This window comes from Pseudophryne corroboree, chromosome 2 (genome assembly GCF_028390025.1).
Source record: "Pseudophryne corroboree isolate aPseCor3 chromosome 2, aPseCor3.hap2, whole genome shotgun sequence".
Lineage (NCBI taxonomy): Eukaryota > Metazoa > Chordata > Amphibia > Anura > Myobatrachidae > Pseudophryne > Pseudophryne corroboree.
Genome location: NC_086445.1, coordinates 66279461 through 66296076, shown reverse-complemented (window position 1 = coordinate 66296076; position 16616 = coordinate 66279461). Strand labels below are relative to the sequence as shown.

General features: G+C 46.7%; 1 protein-coding gene across 7 annotated transcripts in view; it reads right to left on the bottom strand.

The window, feature by feature from the left end:
- GRM5 (glutamate metabotropic receptor 5) overlaps positions 1–16616 on the bottom strand; it is a 634815-nt gene that overhangs the window by 241295 nt on the left and 376904 nt on the right. For all 7 annotated transcript variants that reach the window (XM_063951395.1, XM_063951398.1, XM_063951400.1 and 4 more), the window contains exon 4: positions 15644–15879. In XM_063951395.1, the coding sequence (XP_063807465.1) occupies positions 15644–15879 (236 nt within the window). The remainder of the gene's footprint in view (positions 1–15643; positions 15880–16616) is intronic.

Sequence of the window (16616 nt, the reverse complement as noted above, 5' to 3'; positions counted from 1 at the left end):
CTGCCGCTGCCAGTCCGGCGCCTGTCACACACAGGCAGAGCCGGAAGACACAGTGCAGCAGCAGCGGTACATGGAGGAGGGGGGAGAGCGGAAGACAGCACCGCGAGAGCCAAGTGCAGAGAGCTGGGAGTGCTTTATGCAGCGGGCGGCGCTAACGCCCTTCCTCCACTGCTCTCTCCCAGGGAGCAGCACTGACACCTCTGCGGAAGGCACATATGCCGAGGACCCAGGTGAGTGGGGGTGAGTGAATGAAAGTAACGTGGGAAGGGGGGCAGCTCACACCCACAGATCACCAAAGACTCCCCCGGGTGACATGGCTGCAGGGAGCAGCAGTGGCGTGTTAAGGGGGAGGGGGGGGGGGAGCACTGTACACCAGCTAGTGTCGGGCTGGCTTTGGAGCCTGCTCTGCTGCTTGATGGTGAGGGGTTATTTTTATAAAAAGGGGCGTGGTCACATATCCGTGACTAAGCCACGCCCCCGACTATGCCAAGTCTCCTGATCTGACTGCTGCTTTGCCTACTTTGCTGACACTGGCTCCTGTAGTGTGAGCTGGAGCCTCCAGCCTGGAGGTAGCTACTGTGGTAATGTGTGTGTGCCTCGGTATGAGTGTGTGCCTCAGTGTGTCTGTGTGTCTCAGTAAAAGTGCGAGTGCCTCAGTGTGAGTGACAGTGTGTGTGTCTCAGTATGAGTGTGTGTGCCTCAGTGTGAGTGACAGTGTGCGGGTCTCAGTATGAGTGTGTGTGCCTCAGTGTGAGTGTCAGTGTGCGTGTCTCAGTATGAGTGTGTGTGCCTCAGTGTGAGTGACAGTGTGTGTGTCTCAGTATGAGTGTGTGTGCCTCAGTGTGAGTGTCAGTGTGCGTGTCTCAGTATGAGTGTGTGCGCCTCAGTGTGAGTGTCAGTGTGCGTGTCTCAGTATGAGTGTGTGTGCCTCAGTGTGAGTGTCAGTGTGCGTGTCTCAGTATGAGTGTGTGTGCCTCAGTGTGAGTGTCAGTGTGCGTGTCTCAGTATGAGTGTGTGCGCCTCAGTGTGAGTGTCAGTGTGCGTGTCTCAGTATGAGTGTGTGCGCCTCAGTGTGAGTGTCAGTGTGCGTGTCTCAGTATGAGTGTGTGCGCCTCAGTGTGAGTGTCAGTGTGCGTGTCTCAGTATGAGTGTCTGTGCCTCAGTGTGAGTGACAGTGTGCGTGTCTCAGTATGAGTGTGTGAGTGACAGTGTGCATGTCTCAGTATGAGTGTGTGCGCCTCAGTGTGAGTGACAGTGTGCGTGTCTCAGTATGAGTGTGTGTGCCTCAGTGTGAGTGACAGTGTGCGTGTCTCAGTATGAGTGTGTGTGCCTCAGTGTGAGTGACAGTGTGCGTGTCTCAGTATGGGTGTGTGTGTGCCTCAGTGTGAGTAACAGTGTGCGTGTCTCAGTATGAGTGTGTGTGCCTCAGTGTGAGTGACAGTGTGCGTGTCTCAGTATGAGTGTGTGCGCCTCAGTGTGAGTGTCAGTGTGTGTGCCTCAGTATGAGTGTGTGTCTCAGTATGAGTGTGTGTGCCTCAGTACAGTGTGAGTGCCTCAGTACAGTGTGAGTGCTTGTCAGTGTGACATTGTGGACAGAAAAGCACAAATTGAATGTCCGCAACAGGATCCCCACCCTGAGCATCTGATAATGTCTCAAACAGATGCAAATGGATGGGAAATATCATGAAGTACTGATACAAAGCCAACTACCTAATTTATAAGCCCTACAGAGCAAATGTATAATACGGGTTGGCGGTGCTCCCCAGAGCCAAATAAACAGAGAAAATACACTTAGAAAAACGAAGGCTCTTTTTTGGGGGGCACGCTTGAAAATGTCCGCAGGGTTGTAAATGCACACTTAGAAAAAATGAAAACATAACTTTTATTATTCCATCTTAAAAAGAGTAGAGTTCCCCAAAATACTTAGACATACCAAACATTTAATTCATTCAAACGTAAAAGTGACCTTTAATGTATACACAATTCATTGATCACATAATCCTATAATCACTACTCTAGTCATAAATGGCAATACCAATTAATGTTATACACCAAAAAGATCTGAAATGTTTACAAATGACTGAAATTGCACATGTAATATAGGAGCAATTCCAACGGCGGACCTCATTCATTATCCGCATAACACTCGGTCAAAAGCATAAATACAAAAAACAAGTTAATTGGCATTAATGATCCTTAATCATATTGCTCCCTAACCGCCAATTATTGTGATATTTGAAAAAGATCACATAAATATAAAATAATGTAAAGTTAGAGTAACCCAATATGGAAAAGACACAATTGTCACCTCAATTAGTAAAGTATCGAGGTCCTTTAGAATAACAGTATAGGCTTGTATTAGAGAGAACAGTATTCACCTCAATTGATCAAGCATGAGGGTCCCAGGAGCAACAATATACTGTAAGCTTGTGATAAAGATAACAGAAACACTGATGTGTTCTAATTGCTAAAACGTTTGTTGTTTTAGAACAAGTTCAAAAGCGGCAACTGAATATTTTGTTGCTATAAAACAAGTTTATATTCACCAACTAATGTAAGTGGTAGCAACACTGTGATACCCCTTTCACATCGCACTAAAAACCCGGTATCGACACGGCATATTGCCGTGACGAAACGGGTCCGTGTGCGATGTGAAAGGTCCTTTGGTGAATTAGCGGGTCGCCTGACCCGGTAATTCAACCCGGTAAAAAAGAAGGGTTATTACCGGGTTGATTACCGGGTCAGGTGCAGTGTGAATGGGAGCCGTTCCGATGCGACACGGCTCCCATTCACAGCATAGGCAGAGGCGGCGCAGGAGATGAGCTCATCTCCCGGCGCCGCCTCCACCCCCGCCCCTGCTGCTGCTGCGCCCTCCGCTGCTATGGCAACCGACCCGGTATATTGCCGGGTCGGAAAGCCAGCAACGGAGCGCAAATGCCGGATCCCACCCGGTAAGTACACATTTCTCTTACCGGGTAGGATCCGGCATTTGCGATCTGAATGCAGCATTATTTTATTATTGCCACATTGTTAGAATTTTTTGTTAAAGAAAGCGATTGATACAATTTGATTCAGCAGATAGTGCAGTAACATAGTTATTTGCACAGGTATTTCCAGTTAAAACAGGAATACATAATTGTGTACCTGCACTGTATAATTTACTGTAAATAAAAAAATACTTCTGCTGTTGGTGTTAGATGCTGATCGTAACCCTGATGCCAAAGGACAGTGCAGGGAGACTACAACAAATTCGCCAATGAGAGAGTGCTGAAAAATAGGAAAAAATACTGAGCTAATATGTGAGGTACATTACAGAGAGTGTAGTATATAGTGATAGAGGGTCCCTTCTGCTGTCTGGGTTAGGGGGAACGGGTCACCCTGATACTAAAAAGCATTGCCGTGTGCCCTCCACGATCGCTGATAAGAGCGGGACCAGAAAAAAATGTGTGCATTTACATCCCTGCGGACATTTTCAAGCGTGCCCCCAAAAAAGAGCCTTCTTATTTCTAAGTGTATTTTCAGTGTGACATTGTGTAAGCTCACCCGTGCTGTTACACGGACCCCGGGCTGTACTGTTTATGTTGAATTTTATATTGTGCTATACCCAGTGTCACCCTCTCCGTGTAACCCACTGCTGTCATCCTCTCCACAGCGTCACCCTCTCCCTGGCACCCACTTCTGTCACCCTCTCTCTGTCACCCAATGCTGTCAGTGTCACCTTCACTCTGTCACTCACTGCTGTCATCCTCTCCCTGGTGTCACCCTCTCTCTGTCACCCAATGCTGTCAGTGTCACCTTCACTCTGTCACTCACTGCTGTCATCCTCTCCCTGGTGTCACCCTCTCTCTGTCACCCAATGCTGTCAGTGTCACCTTCACTCTGTCACTCACTGCTGTCACCCTCTCTCTGTCACCCAATGCTGTCAGTGTCACCTTCACTCTGTCACTCACCGCTGTCATCCTCTCCCTGGTGTCACCCTCTCTCTGTCACACTCTCCCTGGTGTCACCCTCTCTCTGTCACCCAATGCTATCAGTGTCACCTTCACTCTGTCACTCACCGCTGTCATCCTCTCCCTGGTGTCACCCTCTCTCTGTCACACTTAATGATAACTACTTAGTCCAACTAATTGAGGAACCAACTAGGTACAATGCAATCTTAGACCTGGTATTAACAAACAATGGGGATTTGGTATCAGGTATTATAGTAGGGGAACCCATAGGAAACAGCGACCACAATATGGTCACATTCAATATCAGTTTCTATAAACAGCCCTATACTGGCTCAACTAGGACTTTAAACTTTAGCAAAGCAAATTTTGATAAGATGAGGGTATTTTTCAGGGATATTGAATGGGAAGGTTTGTTTTTAGGAAAAAATACTACGGAGAAATGGGAGGTACTAAAATTCCTGCTAGCTAAAAATACACTCAAATGTATTCCTATGAGTAGCAAAAAAAGGAATAAAAATCATAAACCGATGTGGCTTAACAAAAAGATTAAGGAACTTATGGGCAAGAAAAGGCGAGCATTTAAAAAATACAAATCTTACGGGGAAGCAGAGTCATTTCAGCACTATAAGGAATGTAACAAAATTTGCAAAAAGGAAATAAGAGCGGCTAAAGTAGAAACTGAAAAACTAGTAGCAAAGGAAAGCAAAGCGAATCCCAAAAAATTATTTAAATACATTAATAGCAAGAGATTAAAGAAGGAGAGTATAGGCCCTTTAAAAGACAAGTTGGGAGTCTTAAGCAAAAATGATAATGACATAGCGGACACACTAAATGAGTTTTTTTCAACAGTATTCACTCGTGAGGACCCAATTCAGGGACTAACGCACAATCTCAATAATGAGAATATCACACTGATAGGTACTTATTTAAGCGAGGAAGTAGTCTGTGACCGATTAAAACATTTAAAGATTAATAAATGACCAGGGCCCGATGGTATTCATTCATCCAAGGGTTCTAATGGAGCTTCACTCTGAACTGGCAAAACCGCTATCTTTGATCTTTAAGGATTCAGTTATATCAGGTATGGTTCCCAAAGACTGGCGTATAGCGGAAGTAGTGCCTATATTCAAAAAGGGAAGTAAAGCTGAACCAGGTAATTATAGACCAGTTAGTCTTACATCTATAGTGGGGAAAGTATTGGAAGGTATTCTAAGAGATAGTATTCAGAAGTTTCTTGAAACCAATAAGGTCATTAAAAGGAATCAACATGGGTTTATGAAGGACAGATCCTGTCAAACCAACTTACTTGGCTTTTATGAAACAGTAAGTGCAAACCTAGATCAGGGTAAAGACGTGGATGTAATCTTTTTAGACTTTGCAAAAGCGTTCGATACTGTACCACACATGAGACTTATCTACAAGCTACAAGAATCAGGGCTAGGAAGCACAATATGCACTTGGGTCAAAAACTGGTTAGATAATAGGAAGCAGCGCGTTGTGGTTAATGGATCTTTTTCAACTTGGACTGAAGTGCTAAGTGGTGTGCCGCAAGGCTCAGTATTAGGACCGCTATTGTTCAATATTTTCATTAACGACCTAACAGAAGGTCTAGAGAGCATGGTGTCAATTTTTGCAGATGATACCAAATTGTGTAAGGCTATAAATACAGAGGAGGATGCCGAGTCTCTTCAGAACGACTTAGTTAAATTAGAAGCATGGGCAGCCAAATGGAGAATGCGCTTCAACACAGACAAGTGTAAGGTAATGCACTGTGGTAACAAGAACATAAATTACACCTACCTACTAAATGGGGTAAAATTAGGGGATTCTGTACTGGAAAAGGACTTAGGTGTCCTCATAGATAGCAAGCTAAGCAGTAGTACCCAAAGTAGGACTGCAGCAAAGAAGGCTAATAAGATATTAGCATGCATAAAACGGGGTATTGATGCTAGGGACGAGAGTATTATACTCCCGTTATATAAATCACTAGTGAGGCCACACCTTGAATACTGTGTACAATTCTGGGCACCGTACTACAAAAAGGATATCCTGGAGCTTGAAAAGGTACAGAGGAGGGCGACCAAACTAATTAAGGGCATGGAGACGATGGAATACAAGGAAATGCTTGAAAGACTAGGCATGTTTACATTGGAAAAGCCAACATCTACAAATATATAAGCGGACAATACACAGAGCTTGCGCGGGACCTGTTTTTGGTTAGATCAACACAGAGGACTCGTGGACACTTGCTCAGGTTAGAGGAGAGGAGATTCCGCACAATACGGCGTAAAGGCTTTTTCACGGTAAGGACAATACATGTTTGGAATTCCCTGCCCGAGGGAGTTGTAATGGCGGAATCTGTCAACACCTTTAAGAATGGGTTAGATAAATTCCTAATGGATAAGGATATCCAGGGGTATGGTGCATAGTCATGCATTATAGTTACTATAAATAGGGATAAAATGCAATGGCTGACAGCAGCATCAGTCTGAAATTTTAGTCAAATCATCATGCATAGGACACCACAAATAGGTTGAACTCGATGGACAATTGTCTTTTTTCAACCTCAGATACTATGTTACTATGTTACTCTGTCACTCACTGCTGTCATCCTCTCTACAGCGTCACCCTCTCCCTGGCACCCACTTCTGTCACCCTCTCCCTGTCACCCAGTGCTGTCAGTGTCACCTTCACTCTGTCACTCACCGCTGTCATCCTCTCCCTGGTGTCACCCTCTCTCTGTCACCAAATGCTGTCAGTGTCACCTTCACTCTGTCACTCACTGCTGTCATCCTCTCCCTGGCGTCACCCTCTCCCTGTCTCCCAATGCTGTCAGTGTCACCTTCACTCTGTCACTCACTGCTGTCATCCTCTCCCTGGCGTCACCCTCTCCCTGTCACCTTCACTCTGTCACTCACTGCTGTCATCCTCTCCATGGTGTCACCCACTTCTGTCACCCTCTCCCTGGCACCCACTTCTGTCACCCTCTCCCTGGTGTCACCCTCTCCCTGTCACCCAGTGCTGTCAGTGTCACCTTCACTCTGTCACTCACTGCTGTCACCCTCTCCCTGGCGTCACCCTCTCCCTGTCTCCCAATGCTGTCAGTGTCACCTTCTCTCTGTCACCCACTGCCGTTATCCTCTCCCTGGCATCACCCTCCCCCCTTAATATTTATTTTTTATTTTACAAAATGTACAATATATTAGCCGCCTGCTCATCACAAGTTTGGCAGTGGCTGCATCGGACTGAGATGCAAATTAGGGGCAGGGGGGCCAGGGCCGTTGATGGTGGCGATTTTGTGGTAGATTGGCATTGGCAACAGCCATTTGCAGCGGCAGTAGTGGGTATTGGCTTGTGGGGCGGTAGCTCAGCGGTGGTAGGGGTCATCGGTGGGCCTCAGCGTGCATTATGGCTGCAGTGCCTCACCAGCCACTGACCTCACCGCACGCCACTGATATACAGTATGTAATAGTAATATCCAGGGAGATCGGACTTCAATACATTACCAATCCATACTGTGATTACAGCAAATGTGTTCTAACGTTTAAAAATTTTATTCCTTCAGGTTCTCTGAGGAAGGAATAAGACTCAGAAATGTTAGAACACATTTGCTGTAATCACAGTATGGATTATTAATTTATTGAAGTCAGTTTAAATGCCGCCTCCCTAAGGGTGTGTACACACGGTGAGATAAATCTGTGAGATTTTGACTATATAGTCAAAATCTTATGAAAACTTAGTGCATATCTCATGGTGTTAGGCAGCTTGCGATACAGATTCGATCCCGATGCGCGCTCCCGTGGGGTCGGTATCGTAAGGCTAGATAGACTGTGCAGGCAAGTCAATCTTGACTATCTAGTGTACAATCTAGTATAAAGTATAGTCAAAATTGGCACTTAGCCAAAATCTCAAGCACAGATAGTCAAAATCTGTACAATCTGTACTATACAATCTGTACTATCTGGGCTCTGGGGGAGTTCAAGGGAAATCGCATAGTCAAAATCGAACATAGCAGGGATCTCACCGTGTGTACACACCCTAAGTATTATCGCTGCTTCCAGGAGGAGAAGCATTACCTGCCCCTCCCCCACTCACAGTACCTCCAGGCCCCCTCCCCCATCAACGGCACCCCCACACTCACCCCTCCCCCACCTGCTGCACCACCGCACCCGCCCTCCCCCCCCCCGCTCCTCCCCCACCCGCGGCACCCACGAACCCTCCCCTCCCCCACCCGCAGCATCACCGCACCCACCCCTCCCCCACCTGCAGCACCCCTGCATCCACCCCTCCCCCACCCACGGCACCCCTGAACCCCCCTCCGCGTCTCCCCCACACCGCCACTCTCCCAACCACAGCACCTACTATGTGATTCATCGGGCCCTGCGTGCGCTGTTCACGCCATCGCAAGGTGCTGCGGCCCCTTATCCATCGCACGCCCTTTGTCCATGCAATATTTAACCACTCACAAAATTATGATTGGAGGTAATGCTCCATATAATAAAAATATTGCACGCCAGAAGGGTGTGCAAGGGTGAAGGGCGCGCAACCCCCCGCGATGGTATGAAGAGCGCCCGTAGGGCGCGATGAATCACTTAGTAATATGTAATAGGCATTACAGTGTGGCATAATGTGTAATAAGCATTACGGTATTTGGCATAATGTGTAAGGGGCAATACGTTGTTTGGCATAATGTGGCCATGCCCCTATTGTCATGTAGCCACTCCCCTAGTTTTGTGTGACCCCGTCCCCTCAGGACACATGACCACACCCATTTTTACTATCAGTACCACTATGAAAAAAATTCTACTTGCACCACTGCTCTTGAGAGTCTAATCTGTAAGCTAAAAGGACAAAACTATAGGACTTAACCCACCCCAGCTTTATCGTGGTCATCTTTAGATTTGATAAAGTCTTAAAACTTTCATTATTTTACTACCTGTCTTACAGTGCATATACCAATGGCTCTCATGCAAAAAAGAGTCTCGTGTTTGGTTATAGCGTTCCTTGCAAACAGAAAAAAATAGACTTCAAGTAGTTCCCGAAGGCCTCAACTTCCTTGAGTCAGAAAGGTGGATAGATAATAAAATAAGATTTTACTTACCGGTAAATCTATTTCTCGTAGTCCGTAGTGGATGCTGGGGACTCCGTAAGGACCATGGGGATAGACGGGCTCCGCAGGAGACATGGGCACTTTAAGAAAGAATTTAGGTTCTGGTGTGCACTGGCTCCTCCCTCTATGCCCCTCCTCCAGACCTTAGTTAGAGAAACTGTGCCCAGAGGAGCTGACAGTACAAGGAAAGGATTTTGGTAATCTAGGGCAAGATTCATACCAGCCACACCAATCACACCGTATAACATGTGTTAACAACCAGTTAACAGTATGACAAATAACAGAGCATCAGGTCAAACCCTGATGCAACCATAACTTAACCCTTAGTGAAGCAATAACTATATACAAGTATTGCAGAAGAAGTCCGCATTTGGGACGGGCGCCCAGCATCCACTACGGACTACGAGAAATAGATTTACCGGTAAGTAAAATCTTATTTTCTATAACGTCCTAGTGGATGCTGGGGACTCCGTAAGGACCATGGGGATTATACCAAAGCTCCCAAATGGGCGGGAGAGTGCGGATGACTCAGCAGCACCGATTGAGCAAACAATAGGTCCTCCTCAGCCAGGGTATCAAACTTGTAGACTTTGCAAAATGTTTGAACCTGACCAAGTAGCCGCTCGGCAAAGTTGTAATGCCGAGACCCCTCGGGCAGCCGCCCAAGAAGAGCCCACTTTCCTAGTGGAATGGGCCTTAACTGATTTTGGCAGCGGCAATTCAGCCGCAGAATGAGCCCGCTAAATCTTGTTACAGATCCAGCGAGCAATAGTTTGCTTTGAAGCAGGAGCACCAAGCATGTTGGATGCATACAGGATAAACAATGACTCTGTTTTCCTGACCCTAGCCGTTCTGGCTACATAAACCTTCAAAGCCCTGACCACATCAAGCAACTCGGAATCCTCCAAGTCATGAGTAGCCACAGGCACCACATAGGTTGGTTCATATGAAAAGATGAAACCACTTTCGGCAGAAATTGTGGACGGGTCCGCAATTCTGCTTCATCCATATGGAAAACCAGATAGGGGCTTTTATGTGACAAAGCCGCCAACTCTGACACACGCCTAGCCGAAGCCAAGGCTAATAGCATGACCACCTTCCACGTGAGATATTTCAACTCCACCGTTATAAGTGGTTCAAACCAGTGGGATTTCAGGAAACTTAACACCACGTTAAGATCCCAAGGTGCCACTGGAGGCACAAAAGGAGGCTGAATATGCAGCACTCCCTTTATAAACGTCTGAACTTCTGGTAGAGAAGCCAACTCCTTTTGAAAGAAAATGGATAGGGCCAAAATCTGGACCTTAATGGAGCCCAATTTTAGGCCCAAATTCACTCCGGACTGTAGGAAGTGAAGGAAATGTTTAGCTGTCACGTCCTTCCTAGCCTTTATCAGCGTAGGAATGACCTCATCCGGAATGCCCTTCTCTGCTAGGATCCGGCGTTCAACCGCCATGCCGTCAAACGCAGCTGCGGTAAGTCTTGGAACAGACAGGGCCCCTGTTGCAACAGGTCCTATCTTAGAGGAAGAGGCCACGGGTCCTCTGTGAGCATTTCTTGCAGATCTGGATACCAAGTCCTTCGTGGCCAATCTGGAACAATGAGGATTGTTCTCACTCCTCTTTTTCTTATTATCCTCAGCACCTTGGGTATGAGAGGAAGAGGAGGAAATACATAGACCGACTGGAACACCCACGGTGTCACCAGGGCATCCACAGCTTCTGCCTGAGGGTCTCTTGACCTGGCGCAATACCTCTGTAGCTTTTTGTTGAGGCGGGATGCCATCATGTCCACCTGTGGCAGTTCCCACCGACTTGTAATCTGCGCGAAGACTTCCTGATGAAGTCCCCACTCTCCCAGGTGGAGGTCGTGTCTGCTGAGGAAGTCTGCTTCCCAGTTGTCCACTCCCGGGATGAACACTGCTGACAGTGCGCTTACGTGATTCTCCGCCCAGCGAAGAATTCTGGTGGCTTCCGCCATCGCCACTCTGCTCCTTGTGCCGCCTTGTCGGTTTACATGAGCCACTGTGGTGATGTTGTCTGACTGAATCAGAACCGGTTGGTCGCGAAGCAAGTTCCCCGCTTGACGCAGGGCGTTGTATATGGCCCTTAGTTCCAGGATGTTGATGTGAAGGCAAGTCTCTTGACTTGACCACAGACCATGGAAATTTCTTCCCTGTGTGACTGCTCCCCAACCTCGGAGGCTTGCGTCCGTGGTCACCAGGACCCAGTCCTGAATGCCGAATCTGCGGCCCTCGAGAAGGTGAGCACTCTGCAGCCACCACAGGAGTGACACCCTTGCCCTGGGGGATAGGGTGATTAACCGATGCATCTGAAGATGTGATCCAGACCACTTGTCAAGTAAGTCCCATTGAAAGGTCCTCACATGGAACCTGCCGAAGGGAATGGCCTCGTATGATGCCACCATCTTTCCCAGGACTCGAGTGCAGTGATGCACTGACACCTGTTTTGGTTTTAATAGGTTCCTGACCAGGGTCATGAGTTCCTGAGCTTTCTCTATCGGGAGATACACCCTTTTCTGGTCTGTGTCCAGAATCATGCCCAGGAAAGGCAGACGAGTCGTAGGAACCAACTGCGACTTTGGAATATTTAGAATCCAGCCGTGTTGCCGTAACACTTCCAGAGAAAGTGATACGCTATTCAGCAACTGCTCTCTTGATCTCGCTTTTATGAGGAGATCGTCCAAGTACGGGATAATTGTGACCCCTTGCTTCCGCAGGTGAGTCTCTGTAGGTGGGGGAAGTGCGGCAACGAACCACTCTGAGAGTGGTCGCAGTGCGTGCATCTCCCCCTCCAAGACAGGCACCAAACCCAGGCTGACAAGCCTCCGACCTGTGACAGAACACAGTCACAGTGACGGCGGCAGAAGCAGGGGGAGGCAGACCAGTCCGGAGTCCCTTTCTTCCTCACGCACTCTCCACTGCTGTTTGTCTGTCAGTAGCAGAATACTTTTTAAACAAAGTGCACTCAGTTAATACCAGCGGGACGCCGCGGCCCGATTTTCAATCAAATAGACATTTTCTCTCCTTTTTCAATTTTTCTTCGTTTTTCAATAATTCATTCATTTTTTATTTTTTCCTTTTTTCATCATTTTTTTCATTCATTTTTTTCACTACATTTGGACTTCATCAAAATACGTTTAGAATCAAGCGTATTCATGCATAATTAGCAAGAAGGCTAATTACAGCCAAATAGAGTGCAATTAATTCAGGACTATCCATTTCTGCTTTTTATTTATAAATAAACATCACTTTGAAACTCAAACAAGCATTTTCACCATTTATTACACTAGTATAGACACATGCAAATCCAAAACCGGGGATGAGCGCAGTGTGAAAAATTTCCACTTTTGCACCAATATTCTAACAAGTAGGACCAACTTGTTAAACACCAGCAGCACTCCCCGTAACGTTAGCACATTTCTGTGCGCAGTCCACCCAAATCCTATATCTTCCGCAGGAGTACCATCATTTCCGCCATTACCTTGGTAAATATTCTCGGTGCCGTGGAGAGACCAAACGGCAACGTCTGAAATTGGTAATGACAATCCTGTACCACAAATCTGAGGTACGCCTGATGAGGTAGATAAATGGGGACATGAAGGTATGCATCCTTTATGTCCAGAGACACCATAAAATCCCCCCCTTCCAGGCTTGCGATGACCGCTCTCAGCGATTCCATCTTGAACTTTTTCAGGTATATGTTCAGGGATTTTAAATTCAATATGGGTCTGACCGAACCGTCCGGTTTCGGGACTACAAACATGGTCGAATAATAACCCCTTCCCTGTTGAAGGAGGGGAACCTTGACCACCACCTGTTGAAGATACAATTTGTGAATTGCAGTTAACACTATTTCCCTCTCGTGGGGGGAAGCTGGCAGGGCCGATTTGAGGTATCGGTGAAGGGGCATCCCTTCGAATTCCAGCTTGTATCCCTGAGACACAATTTCTATTGCCCAGGGATCCACCTGGGAGTGAACCCATTTGTGGCTGAAATTTTGAAGACGTGCCCCCACCGGGCCTAGCTCCGCCTGTGGAGCCCAAGCGTCATGCGGTGGATTTTGTAGAGGCCGGGGAGGACTTCTGTTCCTGGGAACTAGCTGTGTTGTGCAGCTTCTTTCCTCTCCCCCTGCCTCTGGCAAGAAAGGACGCACCTCGGACTTTCTTGTTTCTTTGTGATCGAAAGGACTGCATTTGATAATACGGTGCTCTCTTAGGCTGTGAGGGAATATAAGGCAAAAAATTTGACTTTCCAGCTGTGGAGACCAGGTCCGAGAGACCCTCCCCAAACAATTCCTCACCCTTGTAAGGTAAAACCTCCATATGCCTTTTTGAGTCGGCATCACCTGTCCATTGCCGAGTCCACAGGACCCTTCTGGCAGAAATCGACATTTATTCTAGAACCCAGTAGACTAATGTCTCTTTGAGCATCTCTCATATATAGGACAGCGTCTTTAATATGCCCCAGGGTCAACAATATTGTATCCTTGTCTAAGGTATCAATTTCCTCAGATAAGGTATCCGTCCATGCTGCTACAGCACTACACACCCAGGCCGACGCGATTGCCGGCCTCAGTAAGGTACCTGAATGTGTATAAATGGACTTCAGGGTAACCTCCTGTTCATCTTTGAGGGTAGCCGTATCCTGTGACGGCAGGGCTACCTTCTTGGATAAGCGTGTTAAAGCTTTGTCCACCCTAGGGGAGGATTCCCAGCATAACCTGTCCGTTGGCGGGAAAGGATAAGCCTTAAGAATCCTTTTGGAAATCTGCAGTTTTTTTATCTGGAGATTCCCAAGCCTTTTCACATAACTCATTCAGCTCGTGTGAAGGGGGAAAGGTTACCACCTGCTTCTTTCCCCATACATATGAACCCTCTTGTCAGGGACTGGGGTTTCCTCTGTGATGTGCAACACATCCTTAATTGCTATAATCATATAACGGATGAATTTAGCCAATTTTGGCTGTAACTTTGCATCATCGTAATCGACACTGGAGTTAGAATCCATGTCGGTATCTGTGTCAACAATTTGGGATAGTGGGCGCTTCTGAGACCCTGACGGCCTCTGCGACATAGGATCAGGCATGGGTTGAGACCCTGACTGTCCCGAGGCTTCAGCTTTTTCTAACCTTTTATGCAAGGAATTAACATTATCATTTAAAACCTTCCACATATCCATCCAATCAGGTGTCGGCGCCGTCGGTGGAGACACCACATTCATTTGCTCCCGCTCTGCTTCCACATAGCCTTCCTCATCAGACATGTCGACACACCACACACACAGGGAATGCCCTTTCTGAAGACAGTTCCCCCACAAGGCCCTTTGGAGAGACAGAGAGAGAGTATGCCAGCACACACCCCAGCGCTATAAACTCAGGAATAACACAGTAACTTAATGTTTACCCAGTAGCTGCTGTTTATATTGTGTTTTGCGCCGAATTATGTGCCCCCCCTCTCTTTTTAACCCTATTCTACCGTGTGTCTGCAGGGGAGAGCCTGGGGAGCTTCCTCTCAGCGGAGCTGTGGAGAAAAAATGGCGCTGGTGAGTGCTGAGGAAGAAGCCCTGCCCCCTCGGCGGCGGGCTTCTGTCCCGCTTAAATAAGCAATTCTTGGCGGGGGCTCATACATATATACAGTGCCCAGCTGTATATATGTTTAACTTTGCCAAAAGAGGTCCCAAATGCTGCCCAGGGCGCCCCCCCTGCGCCCTGCTCCCTTACAGTGACCGGAGTATGTGTAGGTGTGTGGAGCAATGGCGCACAGCTGCAGTGCTGTGCGTTACCTCAGTGAAGATCACGGAGTCTTCTGCCGCCTGTGAAGTCTTCTTTGCTTCTCATACTCACCCGGCTTCTGTCTTCCGGCTCTGCGAGGGGGACGGCGGCGCGGCTCTGGGACCGGATGGCGAGGGTGAGATCCTGCGTACCGATCCCTCTGGAGCTAATGGTGTCCAGTAGCCTAAGAAGCAGGACCTAGCTTCAGAGAGTAGGGCTGCTTCTCTCCCCTCTGTCCCACGATGCAGGGAGTCTATTGCCAGCAGATCTCCCTGAAAATAAAAAACCTAACAAAATACTTTCTCTCAGCAAACTCAGGAGAGCTCACTGAAAAGCACCCAGCTCGTCTGGACACAGTATCAAACTAAGGTCTGGAGGAGGGGCATAGAGGGAGGAGCCAGTGCACACCAGAACCTAAATTCTTTCTTAAAGTGCCCATGTCTCCTGCGGAGCCCGTCTATCCCCATGGTCCTTACGGAGTCCCCAGCATCCACTAGGACGTTAGAGAAAAACGTTATTTTATTTTTGTATTCATATTTTGCCGGCAGCCTTATTTTGCCATTATCTCTGATTTGATTCCTATCAATCCTCACTCTGCTTACACAGTCAGTCAGCGCTGGCTGCATTACAGCAAACTAGATATCAATTGTGGAGTTTATGAAACGTGTAGTTGTGCAGCCTTTAAATCCGTAAATTGTGTTTTCTCTCTGCTGACAATGTCAGTAGCACTTGTACATAAAGGCACACTTTAAAATAATGACATCGTAAATGACAGCGGTATAGTGACTCACTGTTGCAGGTTTTGTTGTAGACCTGGCTGTCCTGCAAATATCCCGTCAGTTTGCACTTGAACTTGTTTTGCCAGAACTCCTGGAACCACGGATTGCGGAGATTGGTTTCCGGACGCAGCTGCAAGTAATAATCATCAAACCATTTCACATCGGGGGACTGCAGCTTGATGGTAATCCCTCCAGCAGCCTCTCGCTGATAACTGTCCGTCACGTCGTATCTGTCGGCCCAGCCATCGCTGCGGAGATAAACAAAATGATAAATGACCGGTGTTCAGGATCTTGTGATTGATGTTCTTATCTGCTGAGAATTTTTACATTACCAAGTTTATTAAATCCCAAAGATCTCCTTTTAGAGCCTCAAACCATAAAACAAAACCATAAGTTGTTGCAAAAAGGCAAAACATGATTTGTTTTCATTTAAAGAGCCGGTAAACTCATAAACGGACATTAATATACATCAGAGGCAGTTTATTACTTATCTAAATAATAATTAAATATTTGAAGTGTTTATATTCAATATCTGATTCCAATAAGTTATCCGTGTCATCTCTTTGCTGACAGTTGTCATCTTTAAAATGAAAAAAGGGAGACTAAGCGCTCCGGCGAGTAGCACTGCACTGTGATTGTCAGCAGCCTCTTGTAAAAGGGAATTGCCAGTCCCTTAACCACAAAACTATCAAACAAATAACAAGTGGTGCTTGACAATCAGAAAGTTGAAAACATTTATTTTAAAAAAATATATAAGAATTACAACAACCTCCCGGGGGTAAGTAACAATGTTAAAACATCACAATGATATATGTATACACTGTATTGTAACTACGTGTTCAAACTATAATAAAAACACCAATTGAAGATGATCTTATTTACATACAGTTAATTATTAGTAGCACCTGGAAGGTCATAAAACGTGCCGGGTTCAGTATGTGCACAAAAGTATAAGGCTGTTAAATGCTTTATCAGAACAAGAATC